Here is a 23974-nt window from a genome sequence, read left to right as displayed (position 1 = left end):
AAATATATATGATAATATCGAGATTAGAGTTTTGATTTCCTTTCAAATATTGTAAAATAAATAATTAATTAAAATAAAATAAAATGAATGTCAAATAAGCCTAGGCCACCAAAATTTTTTACATTGTATTATTAGATTCCAATTTCTTTTATAAAAATCTTATAAAATTCTAGAATTTTAATGTGTTACTTACAATATGTCCTAAAAGACCTATGGACTTTTAATTATGCATTTAAAAACTTTTAATTTTACGGATATTAAACATTTGATTTATGAGACACTTTTCAAACTCTTAAAAAACATACTAATCATAAATTGAAAAATTCGAAAATAAATTCTCGCTTTTGATATTTCTTTACTACAACCAGGAAGGTACATAGACTTGAACCTCTACTCTTAAATGAATGAGTGAGTCCCAATTATGTTAAAACTATGTTCACTCACAACGTTTTTAATGTTTATACTTCATTAGACACAACTCTCAAAATTTCAATGTTAGAGTATATCTAACTATGAATATAATAATAAATTAAAAATACAAACAATATTGTTCGACTAAATTACAAATTTAATTTGTGTCTACTTTGGTCTCTAAATTTTTAAAAGTGTCTTATAAATCTCTAAAATTTTGATTTTGTGTCTAAAAATTCCTTTCTAAATTTGAAATTTGTAAAAACTATTCTACCTAATTGATATAAATTTGAATTTTACATTTAACGTAACTTAATATTTAACTTGGTACTCGTATATCCAAATCAAAATTTAATAATTAAATTTATAATTTTAAAAGTTAGTTAAAAAAATACTATGCAGGTACAAACATAAAAGTTTAGGGCTAAATTTCTAATTAAACCATTATGTTTCTATAAGCTTCTGACAAAGGATAAAATAAATAAATTTTTGTGGATTATTTGTGTGTTTTATCCTATATTTCCTCGGGCTAATGTCTTGGCGCTGCCACTTTTAACGAAAAAGCCCCAATTACTGCGCTCCAAAAGAAAATCCATTTACTTTCGTTGATAAAATTCTGAGGGCCCTTCTTCTTCTTCATCAGCTCTACTTCCTTGGACCTCAATTTTTTTTCCTTTTTTTTTTTTCAAAAAATTCCTTCCAATTTATCCTCAAAGTCGCCTTCTCTTTCCAATTCGTCAGGTAAGTACATATCTCTGCTCGAATTTGGTGGTTTTTCGATGTGGGTTTTGTTCGATTTTGGTTTTTGAGTTGGGGTTTTGATGGATCCTTGATTTTCTTTGATGCGAAGCTTCTGGGTTTGAGTTTTGATTGAAATTATATCTGGGATTTTCTTTTTATTCTGTTTGAGTGGTAAAATTGGGAGTTAATTTGGTGTGATGATTCCCCCGAAGCGAAAGAAATGGACTGAAGCTGAAGAGAGGACTTTGATTGATAAATATGGAGAAATGGTATCTGATGGAACTCTAGCTAAGATGAAAACCCGTGAGAAAAAGTTTAGGCCAATTGCGAATTATGTTAATTCTGTGCACCATGTTCAAGATTCTTTGGCGTATCCATGGCAGTGGACTTGGAAAGATGTTTCTACCAAGGTCCAGAATATGAGGCACCAATATTTGCTTGTGAAGCAGAAGATTAAGAAACCCGAATCCGGAGTCGAAAACTCTGGCGGGGACTCGAAGGAAGAGTATGATTGGATGGAGGGTGTTACCTATTGGTCGAACTTCTTGAGATATAAGGATGTTTTCGGGGATGTAGCAGCAGCGAATAGTAGTTATAATGATCTGACGGTCGTTTCGAGTAGTGATCGGGGGAATGTAGACCAGTTTTTGGAGGTGAGTAGAGAGATGGATATGTTGGATTTTGCTCATATGGGACATTCCGGGGCAGGGAACTTCACAGCTGGGATTGATGGTGTTGACAATGAGGTGATGGGCTTGGGGTTCGAGTTCGATGGGGACGAAGCGGAAGAAAACTTTAATGATAATGATCAGCTGAAGGAGGATGGAGAGAACAGCTTTTTCTGTGAAGAAGTTGATCCTAAGAAGAACAAGAAGAAGAGGAAGGTGATGAAAAGATTGGAGAAGAAAGCGTGGGGATTTCTCGTGAACCAGCTAGGGCGGTTGAAGGATATGGAGGCTCAGTTTGAGAAACGTGAGGTCGACAGAGAACAGGAGCGTCGGAGGTGGGAGTGTTTAAGATATGAAATGGAGAAAAAATGGGAACAAAAATGGGAGGAAGGGGAAGTGCAAAGAGCGGAGAGGGAGAAAGCCCGAGACAAGTTGAGGAAGCAGAGAATTCAAGAGTGGGAAGCTATGGAGAAGGAGAGAATGGAGATGGAAAGAAGAAGAGAGGAGAAATTGAATCACGAGAGAGAATGGGAGGAGAGGATGAGCAAGAGAAGGTTAGAATGGAAGAATAGGATTGACAATATGTTGAACCAGCACCGGGCCGAAATGAATCAGATCCAGGCTCGCATTCTCCATGAGCAGCAAAACCTTACCGGTCAATTACTCGGTATTGTCTCTCAATGGACTGCTCATACTTCTGCACTCTCTGATCATACTAGTGCTAGTAACCATTATATTTCACAAATGATGCAAAATTTACATCATGTGAATGGAATTGTCCACGATGGCACAAGAGTTGAGGCAGACAACCAAGACGATCAATTTATTGTCGATGGTTGACACTTTATCTTATGAACTTGATCAGAAAACTATGTGGGATCTGCAAGAATATTTGCAGCAATGGATTAGTCTGTAAAGGTCTGAGAAATAGTTGTATGCATTCAATTTTTATTGTCTGGCACTTGGTCCATCTTGTGCTATTCTGTTTAGCTTGAATTATGACAATAAGAAATATAAAGTTCCTCTCATCTTTTATTGTTATCTTCTCTTTCTATGCTACAGGTTTTATTCTCCTTGTTTCCTTCTTTAGTAATACTGCCCTTGTGATCTACTACCAAGCAATAATCATAGTCAATAAATTTACACCAACTTTTACTTGCTTTATGATATCACCTTGCATTTTTCAATATATTTGCATCTCTCCCTGTTGTGTTGAAGGACAAGAAAGCTAACATGTCTTGCTTTAGTTCATGAACTTTCATTCCAGCATTCGAGAGGCTGGGAGAGCGATGGGATCTCCTCAATTGAGGTAAGAACACTTTTTTTTTTCTCTTTCTGTTGTAGGGCGAGAATGGTTTCTCGTTGCGAGTTTGCGACGATTGAATATCTTCATGAAAGAATGCTTTTGTCATTTCTTTCTCCAACTTGCAGTGGCGTGCACGGAATGGAATGTAGCGATTTGTTTCAGCTAGTTAATCATTGACCTTAAATTCAAATTTATAGCTGTGGGACCTGGTATTGGTGATGATACATGGTGTTGAATCATTTTTCAAGTTACTGGCTTAGATTAGAACAGGAAACACATTTTCAATTGCAGGCACACACTTTGCTCTTCTGCTTCAAGAAATAGTATTTCAAGTTCTTGGAAACATATGACCTAAGCCAGAAATGAATTTTTGTTATAGATTTTCAATTCTCTCTATCCTGTCAAATTCAAATTTGATAAAAATGCATCATATGAGGGGGATTCCCGATGGTTGGTGAAAAGAGTTGAGTTGCGAAGTCTGGTGAGTTGTGAAATTGTGAGACTCACAGTGTAAGAAGTTAATAAGGCATAAAATTGATGTTTTTTAGTCATGGGCCTACGAACTCCTTAGACTGGAGTCCACAACTCTACTCCTCGAACTCCTACTCCTTGGGCCAAACACTTCATTATTATGTATGATTGGTGACCAAAAGGCTCTCGGGTTGGGATATCGATAGAAACTAAATATATTGAGATGTAATAAGTAACCAAACTACAAGATAAAACAAGTAATTCAAGTTACATGGTCCTCTCAATCTTGAGATCACTAACAAGTAATTCACTCACCAAAAAATTGTCGTATCTTCCCTATCCTCATCTCTATTTATAACCAAATTCCATAACCAACTCTCCCAACTAATTGCTAATATATCTTTAATGTCCCTCTAATACCTTAATATCATCTATATATTGTATTATATTTTTTTCAGGGTATTGATTTTACTCTTGTTTTGGACCACAGAATGCCGATAATTAAAAGGGGTATTTCAATCTAAAATTGAATTATACTCAGGTTGATATACTATCATATTGGATAATGATGAAAAAGTATATATCATCGAAGGTGGTAGGTATTATTTGGATGATGGAAAATAGTGGTACTGACTGTATATATTTATTGAATGCCTAATATTGATAGACAAGGATTTTTTTTCCTTTTGGCTATATTTGGAGAATTAGTCTACATATCTGCCATTGACTATCTTTGGTTATGATCCTCCAAATATATGTAAGTAGTTGTCGTCTTATTAAGGTTATGTGATTATGAAAAATTTGACTTATATGATATAGAAGTTTGAGTATGTTGTCAAAGCGAGCATTTGATTAACAGGTTATTAGCTAGTCAAAATTAAAAATTGAAAAGGTTACCTATTGTAACAAGGGGAAAAAACATTGTGAAGGAACATCTTTTATGAATGTTTAAAATGAAGTAGAATTGGATGATTGAAGTCTATTAGTAATTGCTTGTTGCGCTTATAAAATCCAGTTAGTGTAATGCATAAATGGTACATGAGAATTTATATCTTTTCACTTCGATTGGAAAAGGAAAAACTTGGTCGAAAAATATGTGAGGTGAGAATTTGAACCTCTAATCTATGGAACAATTATATAATAATGTCTTGCCTAGTTGAGTTATGTTAAGGCCGGTAGAAAAAAAATCTTAAAAAGATCTAAAACTGAAAAATGGAGAATGCAATTAGACTATTACTAGAGATCCTTTAGAGAGCATTTTCGAAATATTCTGAAATTGCAAGCACATGCAAAAGAGTGGGGTTTGCCATAAATTTGAAATTTTCCAATTTTTGTTGTTCAAAATCAAATCCTCAATTTTGCTATCTCGTCCAATTCTCGTTTATTATTTATAGGGTTTCCATGAGGAAATATAAGTTTGGATGGTCATTGGGTCCAATCAATTGAATTTTGGGCTTGGTTGACTTTTAGGTTGAAAGAGTCAACTTAATTGAACGTGAAACCAAATATTATGTCCCAATTTGACAAATTAAGTTTATTCAATCTAATCCAATGGTCATGACGAAGATACATGATATTATCGGAATCTGTCAAATTGTCTTTAATTTTCAATTTGATACACATGTTGGCTTGTAAATAGTTCCAAATTCAATAATTAGTAATTTTTGTCAATAATTTGAAAAATGATTTGATGATTTGTGGTAGACCAAAATTTACTTTTCAATAGTCAAATTAAAATAGAAAGATATTTTTTAGGTTAAATTAAAAAAAATCCTTAGAAGTTTGCAATTAGTTTAAAAAATACTCTTATAATATTATCTCTAAACTTTTATAAATATTCTAAAATATCCTTGGTATAGAAATTCTCTAGAATCTTACCTAGATTGACCTATAAATTGGTGTGATAATGATTTGGAACGAAAACTTAGATCATTACACTATTTTATTTTTCTACACAATTGTAAGTCTTGATTTTTATTCGAAATTCTAATGAATTATATTTCAAAGGTAGTTTTGAGGTGATTTTATGTATATAAATATATTATTTTTAATTATATGATAAATAAGGGAAATTTAATTTAAATTAGAATAAAAGAAAGTGGTATTATATGTTCGAACTCGGAGTCTACGAGGGCGTTGGGTAGATGCGAAGCAGATGGTTAAGCTAAGCAGCAGAACTGCGCCGTCTACCGCCGATCGGTTTTTTCACCGCCGGTTGTAGTTTTTCATTTCTCAAGTTCAGTTACTTCTTTCTTCATTGATTTTTCTGTTCTCTTGCCTTCCGTAATCTTCAGTATAGTCTGAAACTTGGTTTTTGAGCATGAATCGGATTTCCAAACGCTTGCTTCGAGTTCGAAATCATTTTCCTTCATCATTCCGCAGCATCAATGGCCGTTTATCGTCTGTAAGTTCTTCGATTCTACCAGCTCTATATTACCCTCCCAAGTTCTCGCTCTTGATTCCTGCCCTTTCGGGTTCGATTACGTTTTTGGTCCGTTTTAATTCAGAATTTGTTCGATCAGGATCTTACTCTACTCTCAATGAAGTTAAAGGGGAAGAAATTTCAGAAAGAGATGCGGATAAGTTACACAAAGCTATCGTGGATAATTCTTACGCACATCATGATATGGAGGATGCCCTTGATCAGGTAGGTGTCCATTTGAGTACTGATTTAGTTGCAGAGATTCTCTATAGGCTTCGCTTTGATGAGAAATTAGCGTTTAGATTCTTTACATGGGCTGCGCGTCAAGAGAACTATTCCCATGAGCCTCTGGTTTATAATGAAATGATTGATATACTCTCTAGCACTAGGTACAAGGTCAAGCAGTTTCGAATAGTTTGTGACCTCCTTGATTATATGAAGAGAAATGACAAGAATACCGTTCCTGTTGAGGTTCTCTTTGGGATTTTGAGGAACTATACAGAGAAGCATTTGACTCATTTGCAAAAGTTTGCAAAGAAGAAGAAGATAAGAGTGAAGACACAGCCAGAAATCAATGCCTTTAATTTGTTACTGGACGCTTTGTGTAAATGTAGTCTGGTTAAGGATGCTGAAGCTCTGTTTAAGAAGGTGAAGAAGAAACTGAAGCCTGATGCGAACACTTATAATATATTGTTTTTTGGTTGGTGTAGAGTTAGGAAACCAGGAAGAGGGATGAGGGTATTGGAAGAGATGATTGAGCTTGGCTACGATCCTGATAATTTTACTTATAACACAGCTATTGCATCCTTTTGCAAAGCGGGGATGTTGACAGAAGCATGTGAACTCTTTGAATTCATGAGAACAAAAGGTTCTACTTTGTCTTCACCCACGGCAAAGACTTATGCAATCATGATTGTGGCTCTTGCTAATAATGATAGAATGGAAGAATGCTTCAAGTTTCTGGAATACATGATAAAAAGTGGTTGTCTTCCCGACGTTTCTACGTACAAGGAATTGATAGAAGGGATGTGTATGGCTGGAAAGGTCCAGGAAGCTTACAAGTTTTTGGAAGAGATGGGAAAGAAAGGTTACCCACCTGATATAGTTACTTATAATTGTTTCCTCAAGGTTCTCTGTGATAATAAAATGAGTGATGATGCACTCAAGCATTGTGATAGAATGATTGAAGTTGGTTGCTTACCCAGTGTACAGACTTACAACATGTTGATTTCTATGTTTTTTGAGATGAGTGATCATAATGGAGCTTTCCATATTTGGCTTGAAATGGATAAAAATGGTTGTGCTCGGGATGTTGATTCATATTGTATAATGATTGAGGGGCTTTTTGATTGCAACAAAGTTGGAGATGCATGTCTCCTTTTAGAGGAAGTGGTAAACAAGGGAATGAAGCTCCCTTATCGGAAGTTCGACTCATTTTTGATGCAGCTCTCTGTAAATGGTAATCTCCAAGCAATCCATCGGTTGTCTGAACACATGAGAAAGTTTTACAACCCTGCCATGGCCAGACGTTTTTCTCTGAATCAAAAGCGGATGAGCATGAGTTTGAGAGGAAAGTAATAAGACTTGGGTAGATGTCGGAATCCAAATTGTTTCCCATATTGGATGTGTTGTACTATTGACGACTAGTCTTTATGTAACATTTGTTACATATTAGGCATGTTAATTTGAGAAGCAAGTTCAATTGAGCATTTCTGCACCATGTACTCTAAATACAATGTATATATGAAAGTTCTTGCCATTTCAGTTATAGGTTGATATGTCTTAAATGAGTTTAGAATCTAATTCTCTTATTAATTAGTGCAGTTAGGTGGTAAAGCATGCGCAAAATACCTTGAGTAGAGATCATAATTGGAGGGCAGAATGAAATTGACATGTAAGCTACTGTGCCTTCCCCAAAAAGGCTTGGTCAAAGCATAAAAACCAAAGAAAATCTCGCCCTACCCCGCTCCTCGGCCTTCTTTAAGCCTTGTGACTCCCATTCCATCAAGTCAGGAAAGAAACACAGAAACTAACCTAGCCCTGGTAAGTCTGGGGGACGCAACGTGTTCAAGTAGGTGAATAGTGAAGAAATATATCTACATTCTCATGTTTCAATTTTTCCTGGAAGATGTACCTATTGATGTTACAAGGATTTCAATTCATTACACTTCGAGGAGATCATCCCTGAATAATTTCTAGCATTATTAAGAAATTTTATTTATGACATATGATCTATTTATTGGAAATGTACATATTTGTTGCTTTTTAATATGCTAATGGAAGACTAATTGAAAGCTTCTAGAGCATAGGGTAGGTATTATTCTCTTTGAATATTTCTTCTTCATTTTCAGCATTGTCAATCTCATTCAAGTAGTAGCATAGTTTTTTAGTAAACTGCGATGACATTCTGATTCAAGCTGAATGTGACATATATCCAATTTAGAGGATGAAATTTGATTGTCTATCGATATACCACCCATCATATCTTGCTAAACAAGACCAATACAATAACCACAACATTTCTTTTTATTTATTTAGAAAGAAGGCAATATAGATGTAGGTTCCGGCTTCCATATATACATATCAGGTGGCTTAGAAAATTTATGGGATGCCGATATAAGAGTTTCCTATAAGCTCTTTATGTACAAGTTACAACTATGAGCATTGGACACTTCTGTAGAACCAATATCCTCAAATTATTTGTGGTAGTTAATGGTTGCCTTGAATGTGGGATTGCTTTTCTTCATTCTTGATATGTTACTTTAAAGGTCTAATCTTCATCTTGGTATCCACAATGATGTGTATTTGAACTCAAAAAGATTCTTGACAGTTGCTCGAGAGAGATAATCATCGCTCTCAGGGACCTTTGAGGGAAGAGCACAATGCTCTTCATCGTCATCTTCCTCGAGCTGAAGGCCAAATACTTTTCCACAAACCTGATCAATAATAAGTCAAGTTGCACTAAGATCTATACCAGATAATATACAAAATTGTAAAGAATAGTAGCATTGTGTAAGCATACTTTTGGATACAATCAAATTAAATCCTCTGGCATTACAGAAATGTCAACAACAGGGGTTTTTCAGATATATAATGTGATTTTATTTGTGAAAATGTGTAGATAGGTTATCTATAAAGAGACCTTACTCAGGTAGGGTATCTTTTTACAGTTTGAAGAAATGACTTCCAAAAAATCAGCAGCAGGATAGGTCATTCTGGAGATACACAAGGAGCAAACATTTTAAGGTGCGGAAATTCAGGATAGATCTTTCTTTGGGTTGCTCTATATTTGGTGTCTGGTTCCTTGTTTATTGTTTTTGGAGGTTTTAAGTGGTAGCGGTTTAATTTCTCTTGTTGGGCCTTGTGTCGTTCTCCTGTTGAAAGATTTTATAGCGTTATGAGTTTGTTTCTTTTCAAGTTTCTTGGTGCTGATTCATCAAATACTTTTTTCTTTGGTTTTTAGTTCCTGCTTTGCTGAAGAGTTTTCAGTCTGCTTTATCTGCTCTTTGTTGATCTTTCATTGGTTGCTGGTCGATTTTTAGATTTCTTTGGTAGCGTTGCAGTAGCCTTTGTTTTTCTGCAGTTGGAGCCGATCTGTTGGTCTTAGTTGTCAGAAAATTTATCTATTTTTGGTGTATTTGTTATTCATTTATTTTTTCCGCTCCTTGTTAGAGTTTGCATCTCCGAAACATTGTAACCCCCCTTTCATTACATCCAGGAGAAATTTCTTATTTAAAAAAAATAATAATAATGTCATGTTCAAAACTGTATTGAACTTGGTGCATATTCATCTTGTATCTGAAGAGCCAACATCAATGATAGGTATTTCAATCTTCTTGATTTTAAATCCATTGACCGCAGAAACTGCATCAGTTGGGGGACTTGTGACCTCTGTTAGAAACTGGACTCCATCAGCCATATGCCACCTGAAATGCCAAGAAGAAGCCAAAGGGGGTAATTAGCTTCTTTCCAAGTTGATACTCCTTGTAAAAGCGCTAGCTCGTTAGTCTAAAAGAGTTATTTGGATATTTCTAAAATATAGGCGTAATGTTAGGACTATCAATTTTTTATTGGGTTAGATCATAATTTTTTTGAAGGACTTCGACAATATGTATTTTTAAGAAGAAAAAAGTGTAAAATTTTCTAAAAGAGCGTTAATGGATTCATTGAGGACAATAATCGATGACTTTGTTTTCTTTGCTAATCATGAAGCAAGTGATGGTTAACCTACATTTCAGTTAAATGGTTAATGAGTCGTCATATTGTTATCATAGAATGACATGCATCGAGATGATTTACTTAAGATGTTATTTGACATAAATAATAGTTTTTGTTTAGTTCCACAATTAGGGTAGTAGAGGTAGCGGTCTTATCCACTAAGCTATGCTCTGATTGACTTCTACATTGCAGGTACGTATTGATCTTTAGTTATATATGTATATATATATATATATATGGCTCGTAGAATTACAAGATTGAGGTGAGATTAAAACTTTCGGATATATAAAGAATATTTGCTAATGTCATATTCAAGTTATCTCTTTTGAGTTTATTATATGTTCGACATCTAAATAAATATACATGCAGTATATATAATAAATTAGAATAGTGAATACAATGACGAAAAAGCCCCCAAATGAGTAAGAAAGAAAAGAGAGAATTGAGGACAAGACAAGGTAATGAGGATGTAAAGTTGTATATTGGATGATAGGGCATTCATGTGCTTTGGTGAAAAACACCAAAACATATTTATAGTGATATTGGTTTTGGAAAGCAACTTGTAGAGAGTTGAAAGGGATCATTTCCCTTCACACACATAACCCAATTGGAGATAAAGTTTGGTTGATGACTTGATGCTGCTAATCCTCTTCTTGGATTGGCTTACTTTAACCACATATTCTTAGAATGGGAGAGAGAGAACAGAGTTGGTTGAATATGCTAGTGTATTTATGTTCTATGGTATCACTTTATTTATGTTCTATGGTATCTCTTTTGGGATCGTTTTAAGAATGTTCTAGCTTGATTCTTGTTTTTCTTCCACCTCAAGTATTTATATCACAAACTTAGGTAACATAAAGGAGACATCAAATATATACAAAAGTAGTCCATGATAATATTATTAATAAATAGTCAAATTCAACTCAACTCTACATACCTCAGAAATTTAGAAAACTAACCTGATTCCATACTACAAATTTCAACGTAATTAGATTTCTTGTAATCTTGATTCTATTGTACCCTTTATAGGTTAAAATACAAATTCATATTAAGTCATTTGGACAACATTTAAAATTTGAGAGATTCTAACTTTTGACTTCTTAAGTTGAAGGATAGGTCTAAACTAATTGAATTATGCTTTAATTGACATAATATGTTAAATATACCATAAATATTTGAAGGTATGAGTTAGTAGCTATGAGTTAGTTTAACTAATAAAGTATTTCAATGGTTAAAATTGAAAACATGATAACTATGAATTTCCATATCCCAAAACAGGATGTAAATTAAAATTATTCAGTATCTATCACTTTTGCGTGACTATTTCCTACTCCACACCTCTGTTGGCAAAAAGTACAACAAATAAAGAATCCATGGTGGGATTGGGGTTTATTTTCCCTCTTATTGAGTTTAGGATGGTGCTTTAAAAGAGTTTTTTTTTCCCCCTTTTTTTAAACTTAGAAATGGAATGGCAAGTTTTGCATGTTGTGAACCCATGATAAATGGTCAATTGGGACAATTGTAAATATAGCAATCAAATTTAATGTATTAGTCGATATAACACAATGCAAAAGAATTGTTAAATATAACAAAATTTAGATATCAATAATTGAATCTATCGGTTTTGTCATATTTGTAATTCTTTAAAAAATTGTTAGCTTAAAAGTACTATGTATTACAATTATGTTAATTATATGAAAGAGAAAAACATAATTCGAATTTTTGAGACATACTTAAAATATTATGAAATTTAAGGATTAAATAAATAAAATATTTAAATACGGTGTAATTTTTCAAGGAAAAAAAATCCAATATGGTAATGTATGATGGGTTGAAGAAGTCATTTTTAAATAAACATAGAAATAGTAATGGTCAGTTTGAGATACTTTTTTAATAAAAGTGTTTTTAAGTAAAGTATCAACCATAAGAAATATTTTGAAGAAGCACTAACTAATTAAGTGATTTCTTAAAAAGTATTTTTAAATTGTTTTAAAACTTTGGTAGTACTTGAATGCATCTCGAGTAGCATCCATTTTGATACATCCCACTCTTATCACTCACATAAAAATATAATTAAAATATTTCAAAAAAAAAAGAACAAAGGGGTTTGTCATATGTCAAATTATGATGGACAATTAGTGAAATGTACAAAAATATGTGCTACCCAAAATGCACCTAAGTATTTTTTTTAATACTTTGCTTGTCTAACCAAACATCAAGAAAACTTTGTACTCTTACGGAAGTCGTCGTAAGTATGTGTTTAGTTAATAGGTGTTAAAAGGACATTCTAAGTGGGAATATTTGCCATGTGAACTATCAAGTCGAGGCATCAAGACGATCTGCAAGGAAGATACTCATGCCAATATGGTCCTGTACCAAACATGCTTCAATGCTTAATAAATATTTAGACCAAGATAGTGTCAAACTAAGCTAGAATAGCATTGCATACCTTTCTAGTGGAATTAACTAACATCCATACCTAACATGAGAGTGAAAATTAATCAAAGATGTGGCACGTGCTTGACTTGTTTTGTACCTAGCTCAATAGAATACTTGACCTAACAACTTTCTAATCGTATCAATCAAGCTCAATTGACGCAGCAAGCTCGTTTAGCTTCGTCAGAAATGTTATTACATGTGTGAATCCATATGGTTCTCTTAATGGTCTACACGTTGTGCACCTCTAAGCCACTCTAACATGCATAAATCAAAGATAAACATAATCAACCAAAACTTCTTTTTAAAAACAGAAACATGTACTAAATCATACCATATTCAAAGATGTGATTTAACAAAGAAGAGGATATATGGTGGATTGAGATGGTGGGTTGAAAGAGATGGTTGTTTCTTTCTCATTTTCATATCAAAAGCTTTCTTTTGATCTCAAGGGAAATGTGCAGTTTCCTTTTAAACTCAAAGCCACCACCTGTAACCTTTTGTAATAAATTAGATTAAAAAGGAAAGGGTTTCCAATTTATAAACAAAACAATCTTTCATGTGAAAAAGAGACATCTTTGTGGAGTCCATTTTGTAAGTTCAATTTTTGTGAAATATTCTATCTTTTTTTCTTTTTCCTTTGGCCTTTGAGCGGTTGTAAATGCAACACGCTTAAAAGCAAAAAGGGAAAAGGAATATGAGAAAGGTATTCATGGTTGTGCCCACCAAAGTACTTGTTTAACTTAATAGATTAATAGTATTTTTGTTTCTAAAAGTTATATTTTTGGTACCTAAAATTTGGTTTATGTTGTTTTTGGGTTTTTAAATTTTCTTTCTAATAATTTCTCGTTGTTGTAAGGTTTTGAGAGGAGAACAAAAGTATCGAAGATACCACAATTTATTATTTTTTAGTATCCTCTTTTGGGTCAAAAAGATGTCTTTTTCCGATTTTTGTTCTTTCTCTTATTCTTGAAGGGAGTTAATGGTGTTTATTTGTTTGGTGTTTGCTTTCATCGATAGTTCGATTTAATGAATTTATGTTTAAAAAAAGAAATTTATCTCCACAATTTACTTTTGATAACACCCATGGTCCATCCATCAAATTCTTGGGAGATTTATGCAGATGATCCAAAAATTGGGTCCAAAATATCAAATGACCTAAATTTTCAAGATAATATCAAATGATCTTTTGTTAACGTCAAATCTAGGTAAAATTACCAAAATGAAACTCTGGCACATACAGAATAACCTCTCACTCTCTCTACCTATCACTCTCTCGCACTCTCGCCTCATCACCTCTCTCACTCCATCTTTCCTCTCTCACATGACGCTCCTCTTTTACAGATCAGTTGTCTCGTCTGGTCTCATCCGATCTTGCTCTCGTCCGGTCTTATCTGGTCTCTCTCTCGTCCGCCCTCTGTAGCCTTACTCTGCCTGAGTTGGTCGCTTTGGAATTGTCTGTGTGGTGTAATGCTAGAGAAAGTGTAGCCGTCTTCGATCTAGAATGAGGAGGGAGGTGTGATTTAGAGAAGAAAGAAAAGGGAAAAAAATAAAGGGGAAAAGAAGAAGAAGAGGAGATGCGATCTGGAGAAGAAAGAAAATAAAATAAATAAAAGGAAAGGAAAGATTGTAACATAATTTTATTTATCCTATGACATGAGCAGAAGATCATTTAACATTTTTCTGAAAATTTGGATTATTTGACATTTTAAGTCATTTTTTAGATCATCCATACATTTTTTCCCAGTTTCTTCCTGAATTACTAATACGCCTGTTTTTAAAGAGAAAGAAACTTCGTTTCTTAATTTTTAATTATTGTTTTTAAAATATATATATATATATTCCCTATCATCTCTTTCTCTTCTTTCTACCTCTCCTCCGTCTTCTTTCTTTCATTCAAATCATCCTTGCCGCCAACTGTAGTTTACTTCTTAAATCATTTTTTTAAAAATGTTTGAAATATAATTTTAGTTCACGTAATTTAAAATTTATTCAATTTTAGTCTATATTTTTAATAATTTTCAGTTTAATTATACACTGGTTAATTTTAAATTATTTATTTTTACTCATTCATTTTAATTGATTTCTAATTATCATTAACATTGTTGATATGTAAGTGAAAAAAAAGTTTTTTTTTTGTTAGAATGACAAAATATAGTTTTTTTAAGAGACATTGTGATAACATGAAGGAATACAACTTATCAAGACAATAAAATTATTCTATTTAGAAACTAGTTAAATTTCATTGCACAAAAAGACGCTTGGATGATAATGTGAAACATAAATTAATGTCACCTTGGCCAAATATAATTTTTTTTGTAACATTTTCTTCTTTTGCATTGTATTTTTATTTGTTTAAAAAATACTAAATATGGCAACTCACAAGATAATTGAATTGTGCTCAAATTAAGTAAATATAGATTTTAGTTTCATAATGTTTGGATCTTTTTTCAATTTAGTACTTATGATTTAAATTTTTTTCCTTATTTCAATTATGCTATTTTATTTTCATTAAAATATGTTAAATGTGGCTAGTGGTACAATTGACCTAAAATAATATACATCTTGCTTCAAAATGTTATATTTAATCCGTCGTAGATGATTGTGGAGGATGAATTTGTCAATCATATCGAGTGGATTGATGATTTTTACCATTTGCTACAAATTTTGATCATGTTCTAAACTTTCTAGATGATATTTAATTGAATTATTTCTAGTTAGAAAAATAGTAAAAGTAATATTGAGCTTTAAAGGCTGACCTTTTAACTTCTAAAATAAAAAATACGTTAATACTTTATTTATTCTTTTTATATATAGTTTATTTCTTTTACATTTCATTACAAAAATTATGTCATTTTTTTATATAGAATAGAAAAGTCTTTTATTTATGTAAATCTAAAAAACAATACTAGCTCATGACAGCAATCAAATTAAATAACATGATAATTAACTAGTTAATGTCAATCCAAGAAACTCTTTAAAAAAAATCAATTGATATATAAAAATAATATGGGTTAGTGATCAAATAAAACGTGTAATTCAAGACTCTAAAATAGACGTAAATTTCAAAATTTACATTAACAAAAAAATATTATTTTTTTGGTCTCTAAGTTTTGACTCTAGTTTCTATTTGGTCCATAATTTTAAAATATTACACATTTAGTCCTTAAATTTTTAGTTTTGTTTCCCTTTAGTACCTAAATTTCAAAATAATACAATTTTATCCTTGGGATTTTACTTTTATTTCAATTTAGTACTTGAGTTTCAAAATTTTATATTTTTAACCTCAATTTTTCATTAGATACTCACATTCAATCATTTACGTAAATTTCTATTAATTAATTAAAAATAATTATGAATTTAAATTTTAAATTAAGATTTAAAAGTAATAAAAATAGTGAAAGTAATTCATCATAATTCTTTTAATAATTTTTAATTTATATTTAATTTATTAACATTAATTAATTCTAAATATAAAAAATGAATATTTTGTAAAAAAAAAATGAGTTTAAAAATACAAATTTTGAAACATAGAGACTAAATTGAAACAAAATTCAAATATCAGTAAAATTGAAATTAGTCAAATTTAGAGACTAAGACTAAACCAAATTCAAAACTTAGACGAAATATTTAATATTTTAGAGCGTATAAACTAAATTCAAACTAGACTCAAAACTTCGAACAAATATATATTTTTCCAACAAACACACGAAAAATTTGATGGTAAATTAAATAATAATAATTTTAAAAAAAAAAAAAATAGTGTAGTTATAGTATTAAAAAGGCCAAAAGCGGCAAGTACGCATCGAGAAACGGACAGCGTTGGAAATGGTGAAAACTCTCCAACGCACCCTCTCCAACCGCATCTCCCCCACCTCCGCCATAACTGCTGCCACGTGTCTCTTCTTCTTCCCTTCTCTCCAATCCCATCGCATTTAGCCAAAAAAACTGAAACGCAGTGTATGTATTATGACAATTGTATCAAAAATAAATAAATAACAAAACTCTCCAGTTTTAATTTAATTTCAGAAACCAATGCCCTTCTAGAAATCAAATCACTACTCTGATTGTTTCGAGGGTAAAATAATGGCCGGGAATGAGTGGATTAATGGGTATTTGGAGGCGATATTGGATACTGGTGCGACGGCCATTGAAGACCAGAAGCCGGCGGCGGCGGCGGCGAATTTGAGCGACAGAGGTCATTTCAATCCGACGAAATACTTCGTGGAGGAAGTTGTTAGCGGCGTCGATGAATCTGACCTTCATCGGACATGGCTCAAGGTCGTCGCCACTCGCAACACTCGCGAGCGGAGCTCAAGACTTGAGAATATGTGTTGGCGGATTTGGCATCTCACTCGCAAGAAGAAGCAGGTTCCCTTCTAATTTTCCCTCTTTCTTTTTCTTTTCTTTTTTACTTTTTCTAAACCATTCAAAAATATTTTCATTTGTTTCTACCATTCCTCCCTAATCCTTTCAAAACTATCCTTACACAATTCATCTTTCAGCGCTCACCACCATTTTTATTAACAAAATTTTCATAGTAATCACCATCGAAGGGTTCCTTCTACGCCGATTTAATATCCATCCGTTTTTTTTTAAGATTAATTGAGCTACGTGTAAGTTGATTAATTCGAAATATTAAATTTTTGAAAGAATATGAAAATTGTATAATAAAAAGTCAATTTTAGTCTCTTTAGTTTAAAATTGGTTCAATTTTAGTCAATCTATACCATAAATTGGACCGCTAGTTTGTTGCTAATCTTTTAAAAGTTTTTTTTGGTTATATATTAATACTTTTACTGTAAATTTTAAAACCATTTTATTTTCTTACTTGAAAATTACAATTATTACTATTTAACCAATTCTAATAAAAAAAAATTAACTATAAATTAGATTTCAGATTTATTGGATGTATATAGACGACATTTTAACTAAATAATAGTTATCTTTTTTTCTTTGTTCGTGATGAACAGCGATGGATATTTTTTTTTTCCAGAAATTGTTCTGCGTTCTTTCTTCTTTGGAATATACATGTGAATTTTGCATCTTCTTTTGCTTTTTTCTTTTCTCTTTTTCTGCCATTGATGTGATTCTGAAGCTTTTGGTTCGTTTGATCGATAAGATTCGAAACTTTTGCACTGTTTGTTTTCTACTCAGAGAATCTTTGAGAGGTGGAGGTCGTCCACCGAAGCTGATTCTGTAAACGCTCAGCTTTTTGTCCTATTCTACATACCTTTTTTTTAATAATAAACTTGTAATAATATTATAGAATATAGATAATATAGGTTAAGTTTAACTTTATAGGATTAATTTAGGGTTATAGGTTAAGAGAGTTTTGCGAATTTGAGCATAGCTTGGTGGATAATACATTGGTGTTTTAATTTAGTGTTTAACATGTTTCGATTGCCTCTTAATTTGTCTTAGATCTAAAAAGTTATACAAAAACTTAAAGATTTACTCCTCTTAAACAGGTTACATATTAAGTTTATATATAGAGGGGATTGTTTTCAAATATAGGAAAATGAATCAAAATATTTATAAATGATAGACAACGATAGACTACTATAATATGTCTATCATAGCTACCAATCACGATCTATTATAGATAAACTGTGATATTTTACTATTATGTGTAAATATTTTTAGTAGTTTTATCAATTAATTTCCCTATATATATAGTTAAAATGAAAATTGGTCAGAAAATTTGTTAATGTTGTTGGATACTAATAGTTTTTTTACGGGTGTAGTTTGACTAAATTGAAGTGTTTTTAATTATAGAAACCAAATTTAAACAATATAGGTTTCATTTGGTAATCATTTCATTTTTTGTTTTTTTATTTTTATAAACTATGTCTATTTTCTTTTAATTTCTTATAATGATTTGCATCTATAGGAGTTTAATTTTACTTAAATTTCAAAAACAAAAAATAAGTTTTCAAAAACTAATTTTTTTAGTTTTCAAAATTTGACTTTGTTTTGAAAACATAGGTAGAAAGTAGATAACAAAGCAAGAAACATAAAATATAATTTTGGTCTTTGTAAATTTGGATCATTCCATGTTGGTTTTTATATCTTTAGATATCCAAATTTAGTGATTGTACTTTCAATAAATCTTGAAAATAGTTCATGCAAGTAGTTTATTCGTTATTTTGGAAACATATTCACATAAAGCGTATTTTAGATTATTACTCCTTAGACATTGGTTTGGGCCTTGTAATTTTTGTTTGTAACTATTATACTTGTGAAAAGGTAACAAGTCCCTAGATTGAAATTTTCTTTAAAAAGTTCAGTGGGAAATAACATGTATGAAACATGGGCAAAACTAGATATGAATTGTGAATCAATTATTTGGTCATCCATATGACTTGAATACATCAAAAGTTGTAATGTTGGGAGCCCATTGTTAAATCTTTCAAAGTACTTTGAACTTAATTGTATAGTATAAATACCAAGAAGTTGCCAGAGCCAGAGTGCTTTGAAAAAGAAGGTAGAAACTAAAATGCTTTAACTTACTGTTTTCTTGTATTTATAAGTGATCGATAATTATATTCTTAAATTGATAAAATCATTTTAATGCAATAAAATATGTAGATAGTATCAAATTTTGTCCATTGGAATATGTACTTCTGCTTGCAATGGCTAAATGATGTAGGCATTGGCAATGTAAGTCTTCCTGTTTGCATTAGATATGCTATGAAGTGTTTGTGAAAGCTTTAGGGTCTATTTAGATCGACTTTTAAAGTGCTTTTTGATGTATATACAAACTTGCAAGTTACAAGAATCTCGCTACGTTTGTCCCGATCACTTTGATTAAAAGAAACGATGTTTTCTTTTGCTGAAAGGGAAATAATTTTTGGATTATTACTTGGTGCACTCAAAGTTTTTGTGTACAGTTGGAATGGGAGGAGCTTCAACGGTTCACAAATCGGAGATTGGAGCGGGAACAAGGACGGATGGATGTGACGGAAGATATGTCGGAAGACTTATCAGAAGGAGAAAAGGGGGATGCCGGGAGCGAAATGGTGCAAAACGAGACTCCAAAGGTAGAGTTCCAGAGGACTTCTTCCAACTTCGAAGTTTGGTCTGAAGATAAAAAGGAAAGGAAACTTTATATTATTCTCATCAGGTAACCATTTTTTTAATTCAATAAGAATGCACCTAAATAACTCAACTATATGTTTATCCTCCAATATTCTTGTTGAGCTTCATCACAGCTTGCACGGTTTGGTTCGGGGAGATAACATGGAGCTTGGTCGCGATTCTGACACTGGTGGACAGGTGCAAAACAATGTCATTTGAAGAAAATTAAATTATAACTAGATTTGTATTATCTGATCTTGTTTAAATGGTGTTTCTATCTTAAAACCATACCTTTTCAGGTCAAGTATGTTGTAGAGCTTTCTCGTGCTCTAGCACAAATGCCGGGGGTATATAGAGTGGACCTTTTTACTCGGCAGATCTTGTCAACAGAAGTTGATTGGAGCTACGGTGAGCCAACGGAGATGCTAAGTACCGGAACCGATGAAGGTAATGGTGATGTCGGAGAAAGCAGTGGAGCTTATATCATAAGAATTCCGTTTGGTCCACGGGACAAGTATTTGCGGAAAGAATTACTATGGCCCCATATTCAAGAGTTTGTAGATGGAGCTTTAGCACATGTTCTTAATATGTCCAAAGCTTTAGGAGAACAAATTGGTGGTGGTCAACCTGTGTGGCCATATGTCATCCATGGACATTATGCCGATGCTGGAGATAGTGCTGCTCTTCTCTCAGGTGCTTTGAATGTCCCGATGGTGTTGACAGGACACTCACTCGGAAGAAACAAGCTCGAACAACTTCTCAAGCAGGGACGCCAATCAAAAGAAGATATTAATTCAAACTATAAAATAATGAGGAGGATCGAAGCAGAAGAGCTTTCTCTTGATGCAGCGGAACTTGTGATAACAAGTACCAAACAGGAGATAGACGAGCAATGGGGACTTTATGATGGATTTGATGTCAAACTTGAGAAAGTGTTGCGGGCTCGGGCTCGGCGTGGAGTAATTTCCCATGGTCGGTACATGCCGAGGATGGTGGTAAGATCTTCAGTTTTTTCATCTTTTATTGCCAAAGTTAACCATAAGTGAAAATGTAAGAGGTAGATTTTCGCTATATGTTACTTTGTTTGGACATTCTAATGAAGAACTCAAGACCGAAGTTCTTTGCAGGTCATTCCTCCCGGTATGGATTTCAGCAATGTTGTGGTTCCGGAAGATGCACCTGATGCTGATGGCGAATTAACACAACTTACAAGCGACGGGTCCTCTCCAAAAGCGATTCCAACAATATGGGCTGATGTAAGTGTCCAATTTTTATGTCCCTCCACTCCTCCTTTCACTCTTATTGAACCATCTTACATTACATTGTTACTTCTCGTCTTAAGTTATATAATTGTATATTAGGTGATGCGTTTTCTTACCAACCCCCACAAACCTATGATATTGGCTTTGTCGAGACCGGATCCAAAGAAGAATATAACCACTCTCTTGAAAGCCTTCGGAGAGTGTCGTCCATTGAGAGAACTTGCTAATCTAGTAAGTTGAATTTTTCAATAATATGATTAAGTTATGAACTATATGATAAATGCCTTTTGACAAATCATGTTTTTTTTTCCTCTGCAGACACTGATCATGGGGAATAGAGATGATATCGATGAGATGTCAGCCGGTAATGCTAGCGTGCTCACAACAGTTATAAAATTTATCGACAAATATGATCTTTATGGTCAAGTGGCATACCCAAAGCATCATAAACAATCTGATGTTCCAGACATATACCGGCTTGCAGCAAAAACAAAGGTTAGATTTTTTTGAGATCACGGATCTCATTTGCTTCTCATAACCACACCCTTATGTGACATTACAACTTGTTTTTGAAACATTGCTAGGGTGTTTTCATTAATCCAGCATTGGTCGAACCGTTCGGGCTTACCTTGATTGAGGTTTTTTTTTTTTTAATGGTTATCATTAGATATGCTATGTGATTTATTGGTTTCTCTTGGCTGATCAAAAACTCAGTTGGATTTATGCCTCTGAATTATTGTAGGCTGCCGCACATGGACTCCCAATGGTGGCAACTAAAAATGGCGGACCGGTTGACATTCATCGAGTAAAGAGAACCTAAAAAACTGATCTGAAATTCTTATCATGAACTCATATTTTTATTCATACAATCTGAGTAACAATGTGAACTTGTTTTTGTGATTTTAGGCACTAAACAATGGTCTACTTGTGGACCCTCATGATCAGCAAGCAATTGCTGATGCTTTGCTAAAGTTGCTATCAGAGAAGAACTTGTGGAATGACTGTAGGAAAAATGGTTTGAAGAACATACACCTGTTCTCCTGGCCAGCGCATTGCCGCACGTACTTGACTCGAGTGGCAGCCTGCCGCATGAGGCACCCACAGTGGCAAACCGACACCCCAGGGGACGAAATATCCACCGAGGAATCCTTCAATGATTCACTGAAGGACGTCCAAGATATGTCACTCAGACTTTCGGTTGATGGAGAAAAAACATCACTGAATGCATCAGTTGATATTGCTGCATCCACTGATGACCATGATTTGCAGGACCAAGTGAAGCGAGTCTTGAGCAAGATAAAGAGGTCAGGGAATGAATCAACGGAGACTGAAAAAGGGAATAAAATGCTGGAGAATACCCCTGGAAAGTATCCAATTTTGAGACGACGACGCAGGTTGATTGTTATAGCACTTGATTGCTATGAGAGCAATGGGGCTCCAGAAAATAAGATGATCAAGATGTTGCAGGAGATTATTAAAGCTGGTCGTCTTGACACTCAAGTTGCACGAGTCTCAGGCTTTGCTTTATCAACAGCAATGCCATTGGCAGAGACCGCAGAATTCTTAAGGTCTGGAAAAATACAACTTAATGAGTTCGATGCCTTAATCTGCAGTAGTGGAAGTGAGGTTTACTATCCGGGTTCTTACACTGAAGAAGATGGAAAACTGTACCCGGATCCAGATTACGCTTCACATATTGATTATCGTTGGGGATGTGACGGTTTGAAGAAAACAATTCTGAAGTTGTTGAATGCATCTGAAGAAGATTCTGACAAATTCCGTAGTCCGATTCAGGAGGATAGCAAATCGAGTAATGCTCATTGCATCTCCTACTTAGTAAAGAATCCCAATAAGGTAGGTGAAAAGCTAACAACATCACATTGCTATATGTGCAGCTTTACTTGAGCTCACACCAAAAGATTTTCTTTCTTTTCTTTCCTCAGGCGATGAAAGTCGACGATTTGAGGCAGAAGCTTCGGATGCGCGGACTTCGGTGCCATCCAATGTATTGCAGAAGCTCGACTCGAATGCAAATCATTCCTTTACTCGCATCAAGAGCTCAAGCACTCAGGTTTGACACTATACAAATTCAATGAAGTCCATAACAAGTTCTAAACTTATGCTCTTTTTCGTTTTCGCTCGTCTCTCATCTGAAACGATATTAAAAGCCATATTGAAAACCTACAGTCCACTATTACATTGGATTATTTTGGCTCGTTAGACTAGTACATACGAAGATGTTATAATCTCAACTCCATACTTTTTCGTATCAACTGTAGGTACCTTTTCGTGCGATGGAGAATGAACCTTTCGAATATGTATGTATTCCTCGGGGAGGGCGGGGACACCGACTATGAAGAGATGATATCAGGGACTCACAAGACGATAATCATGAAAGGAATGGCGAACGAGGGGTCAGAAGAGCTGCTGAGGACATCAGGAAGCTATGCAAGAGATGACATTGTTCCAGGTGAGAGCCCACTGGTGACATTTGTTAATGGGGATGCAAATGCTGAAGAGATTGCAAGTGCTATAAAGCAAGTTTCATTATCTGCTTCCAAAATGTGAGCTTTTTAAAGAGGCCAATGAAACCAGTTTCTTGCTTCATTCAGTTTCCTATATTAAATTTTTCTTTGTATAGTGGTTAGTAGCTGTTCAATCTAAAAACTTGTTATTGTTGGAGACTGAATTTAAAATATAGATTCATAACTTATTTTCAAAAAAATTTTAATCTTTGAGCCTTTTTAAACACATCATAGATGGACCTAGTGGTAGTGAGAACATCAAAAAAGGTCAAAATGGCCAAGGAATCATGGTGGCCACCTACTAAGAATTTAATATCCTATGAATTTTCCCGATACTTTAAAAGGGTTAGGCGGGATGTTCTATGAGATTAGTGGAGGTGCTCGTAAGCTGGCTCGAATATTCACGGATATCAAAAAAAAAAAAAAAAAAAAAC

At 33.5% G+C, this 23974-nt stretch overlaps 3 protein-coding genes across 8 annotated transcripts; all 3 read left to right on the top strand.

Annotated features, from left to right (window-relative positions):
- Positions 1-772: 772 nt before the first annotated feature.
- LOC150032056 (uncharacterized) lies at positions 773-2861 on the top strand. The gene has a single exon (XM_090308525.1). The coding sequence runs from the start codon at positions 1350-1352 to the stop codon at positions 2658-2660; it is 1311 nt and encodes a 436-aa protein (XP_090164651.1). The 5' UTR covers positions 773-1349; the 3' UTR covers positions 2661-2861.
- Positions 2862-5661: 2800 nt separating this feature from the next.
- On the top strand, positions 5662-10257 carry LOC120067229 (Pentatricopeptide repeat (PPR) superfamily protein). 6 transcript variants are annotated; one of them, XR_016525572.1, is made up of 5 exons: positions 5718-6001; positions 6120-6244; positions 7844-8062; positions 9190-9265; positions 9881-10257. XR_016525572.1 is itself a non-coding variant. In XM_090308742.1 (3 exons), exon 2 carries the CDS (start codon positions 6224-6226, stop codon positions 7595-7597), a length of 1374 nt encoding a protein of 457 aa, XP_090164868.1. In that variant the 5' UTR covers positions 5662-6001; positions 6120-6223; the 3' UTR covers positions 7598-7756; positions 7844-8325. The 6 variants fall into 6 exon arrangements, 3 of the variants coding, with proteins under 3 accessions (XP_090164868.1, XP_038874681.1, XP_038874682.1); XM_090308742.1 differs by lacking the exons at positions 9190-9265; positions 9881-10257 and having other exon boundaries at positions 5662-6001; positions 6120-7756; positions 7844-8325; XR_016525571.1 differs by lacking the exons at positions 9190-9265; positions 9881-10257 and having other exon boundaries at positions 5693-6001; positions 7844-8325.
- A 6095-nt stretch (positions 10258-16352) lies between these two features.
- On the top strand, positions 16353-23622 carry SPS3F (sucrose phosphate synthase 3F). The gene is made up of 12 exons (XM_039051087.2): positions 16353-17044; positions 19567-19799; positions 19888-19951; positions 20053-20748; positions 20881-21009; positions 21115-21246; positions 21334-21510; positions 21600-21653; positions 21758-21820; positions 21922-22869; positions 22959-23086; positions 23295-23622. The coding sequence occupies exons 1-12, from the start codon at positions 16760-16762 to the stop codon at positions 23581-23583; spliced, it is 3198 nt and encodes a 1065-aa protein (XP_038907015.2). The 5' UTR covers positions 16353-16759; the 3' UTR covers positions 23584-23622.
- Positions 23623-23974: the final 352 nt, after the last annotated feature.

Source organism: Benincasa hispida, chromosome 12 (genome assembly GCF_027475165.1).
Source record: "Benincasa hispida cultivar pf3 chromosome 12, pf3_genome.v1.1, whole genome shotgun sequence".
NCBI lineage: Eukaryota > Viridiplantae > Streptophyta > Magnoliopsida > Cucurbitales > Cucurbitaceae > Benincasa > Benincasa hispida.
The sequence above is the reverse complement of the archived record's forward strand: the minus strand, read 5'-3'. Positions and strand labels throughout refer to the sequence as shown.

Excerpts from the sequence above, each read along its gene's own strand:
- LOC150032056 (XM_090308525.1), top strand. The coding sequence starts at position 1,350 with ATGATTCCCCCGAAGCGAAAGAAATGGACTGAAGCTGAAGAGAGGACT.
- LOC120067229 (XM_039018753.2), top strand. The coding sequence starts at position 5,918 with ATGAATCGGATTTCCAAACGCTTGCTTCGAGTTCGAAATCATTTTCCT.
- SPS3F (XM_039051087.2), top strand. The coding sequence starts at position 16,760 with ATGGCCGGGAATGAGTGGATTAATGGGTATTTGGAGGCGATATTGGAT. Across the intron at positions 17,045-19,566 it reads TCACTCGCAAGAAGAAGCAG|TTGGAATGGGAGGAGCTTCA; the intron begins GTTCCCTTCTAA and ends TTTTGTGTACAG. Across the intron at positions 21,247-21,333 it reads TGAGAGAACTTGCTAATCTA|ACACTGATCATGGGGAATAG; the intron begins GTAAGTTGAATT and ends TTTCCTCTGCAG.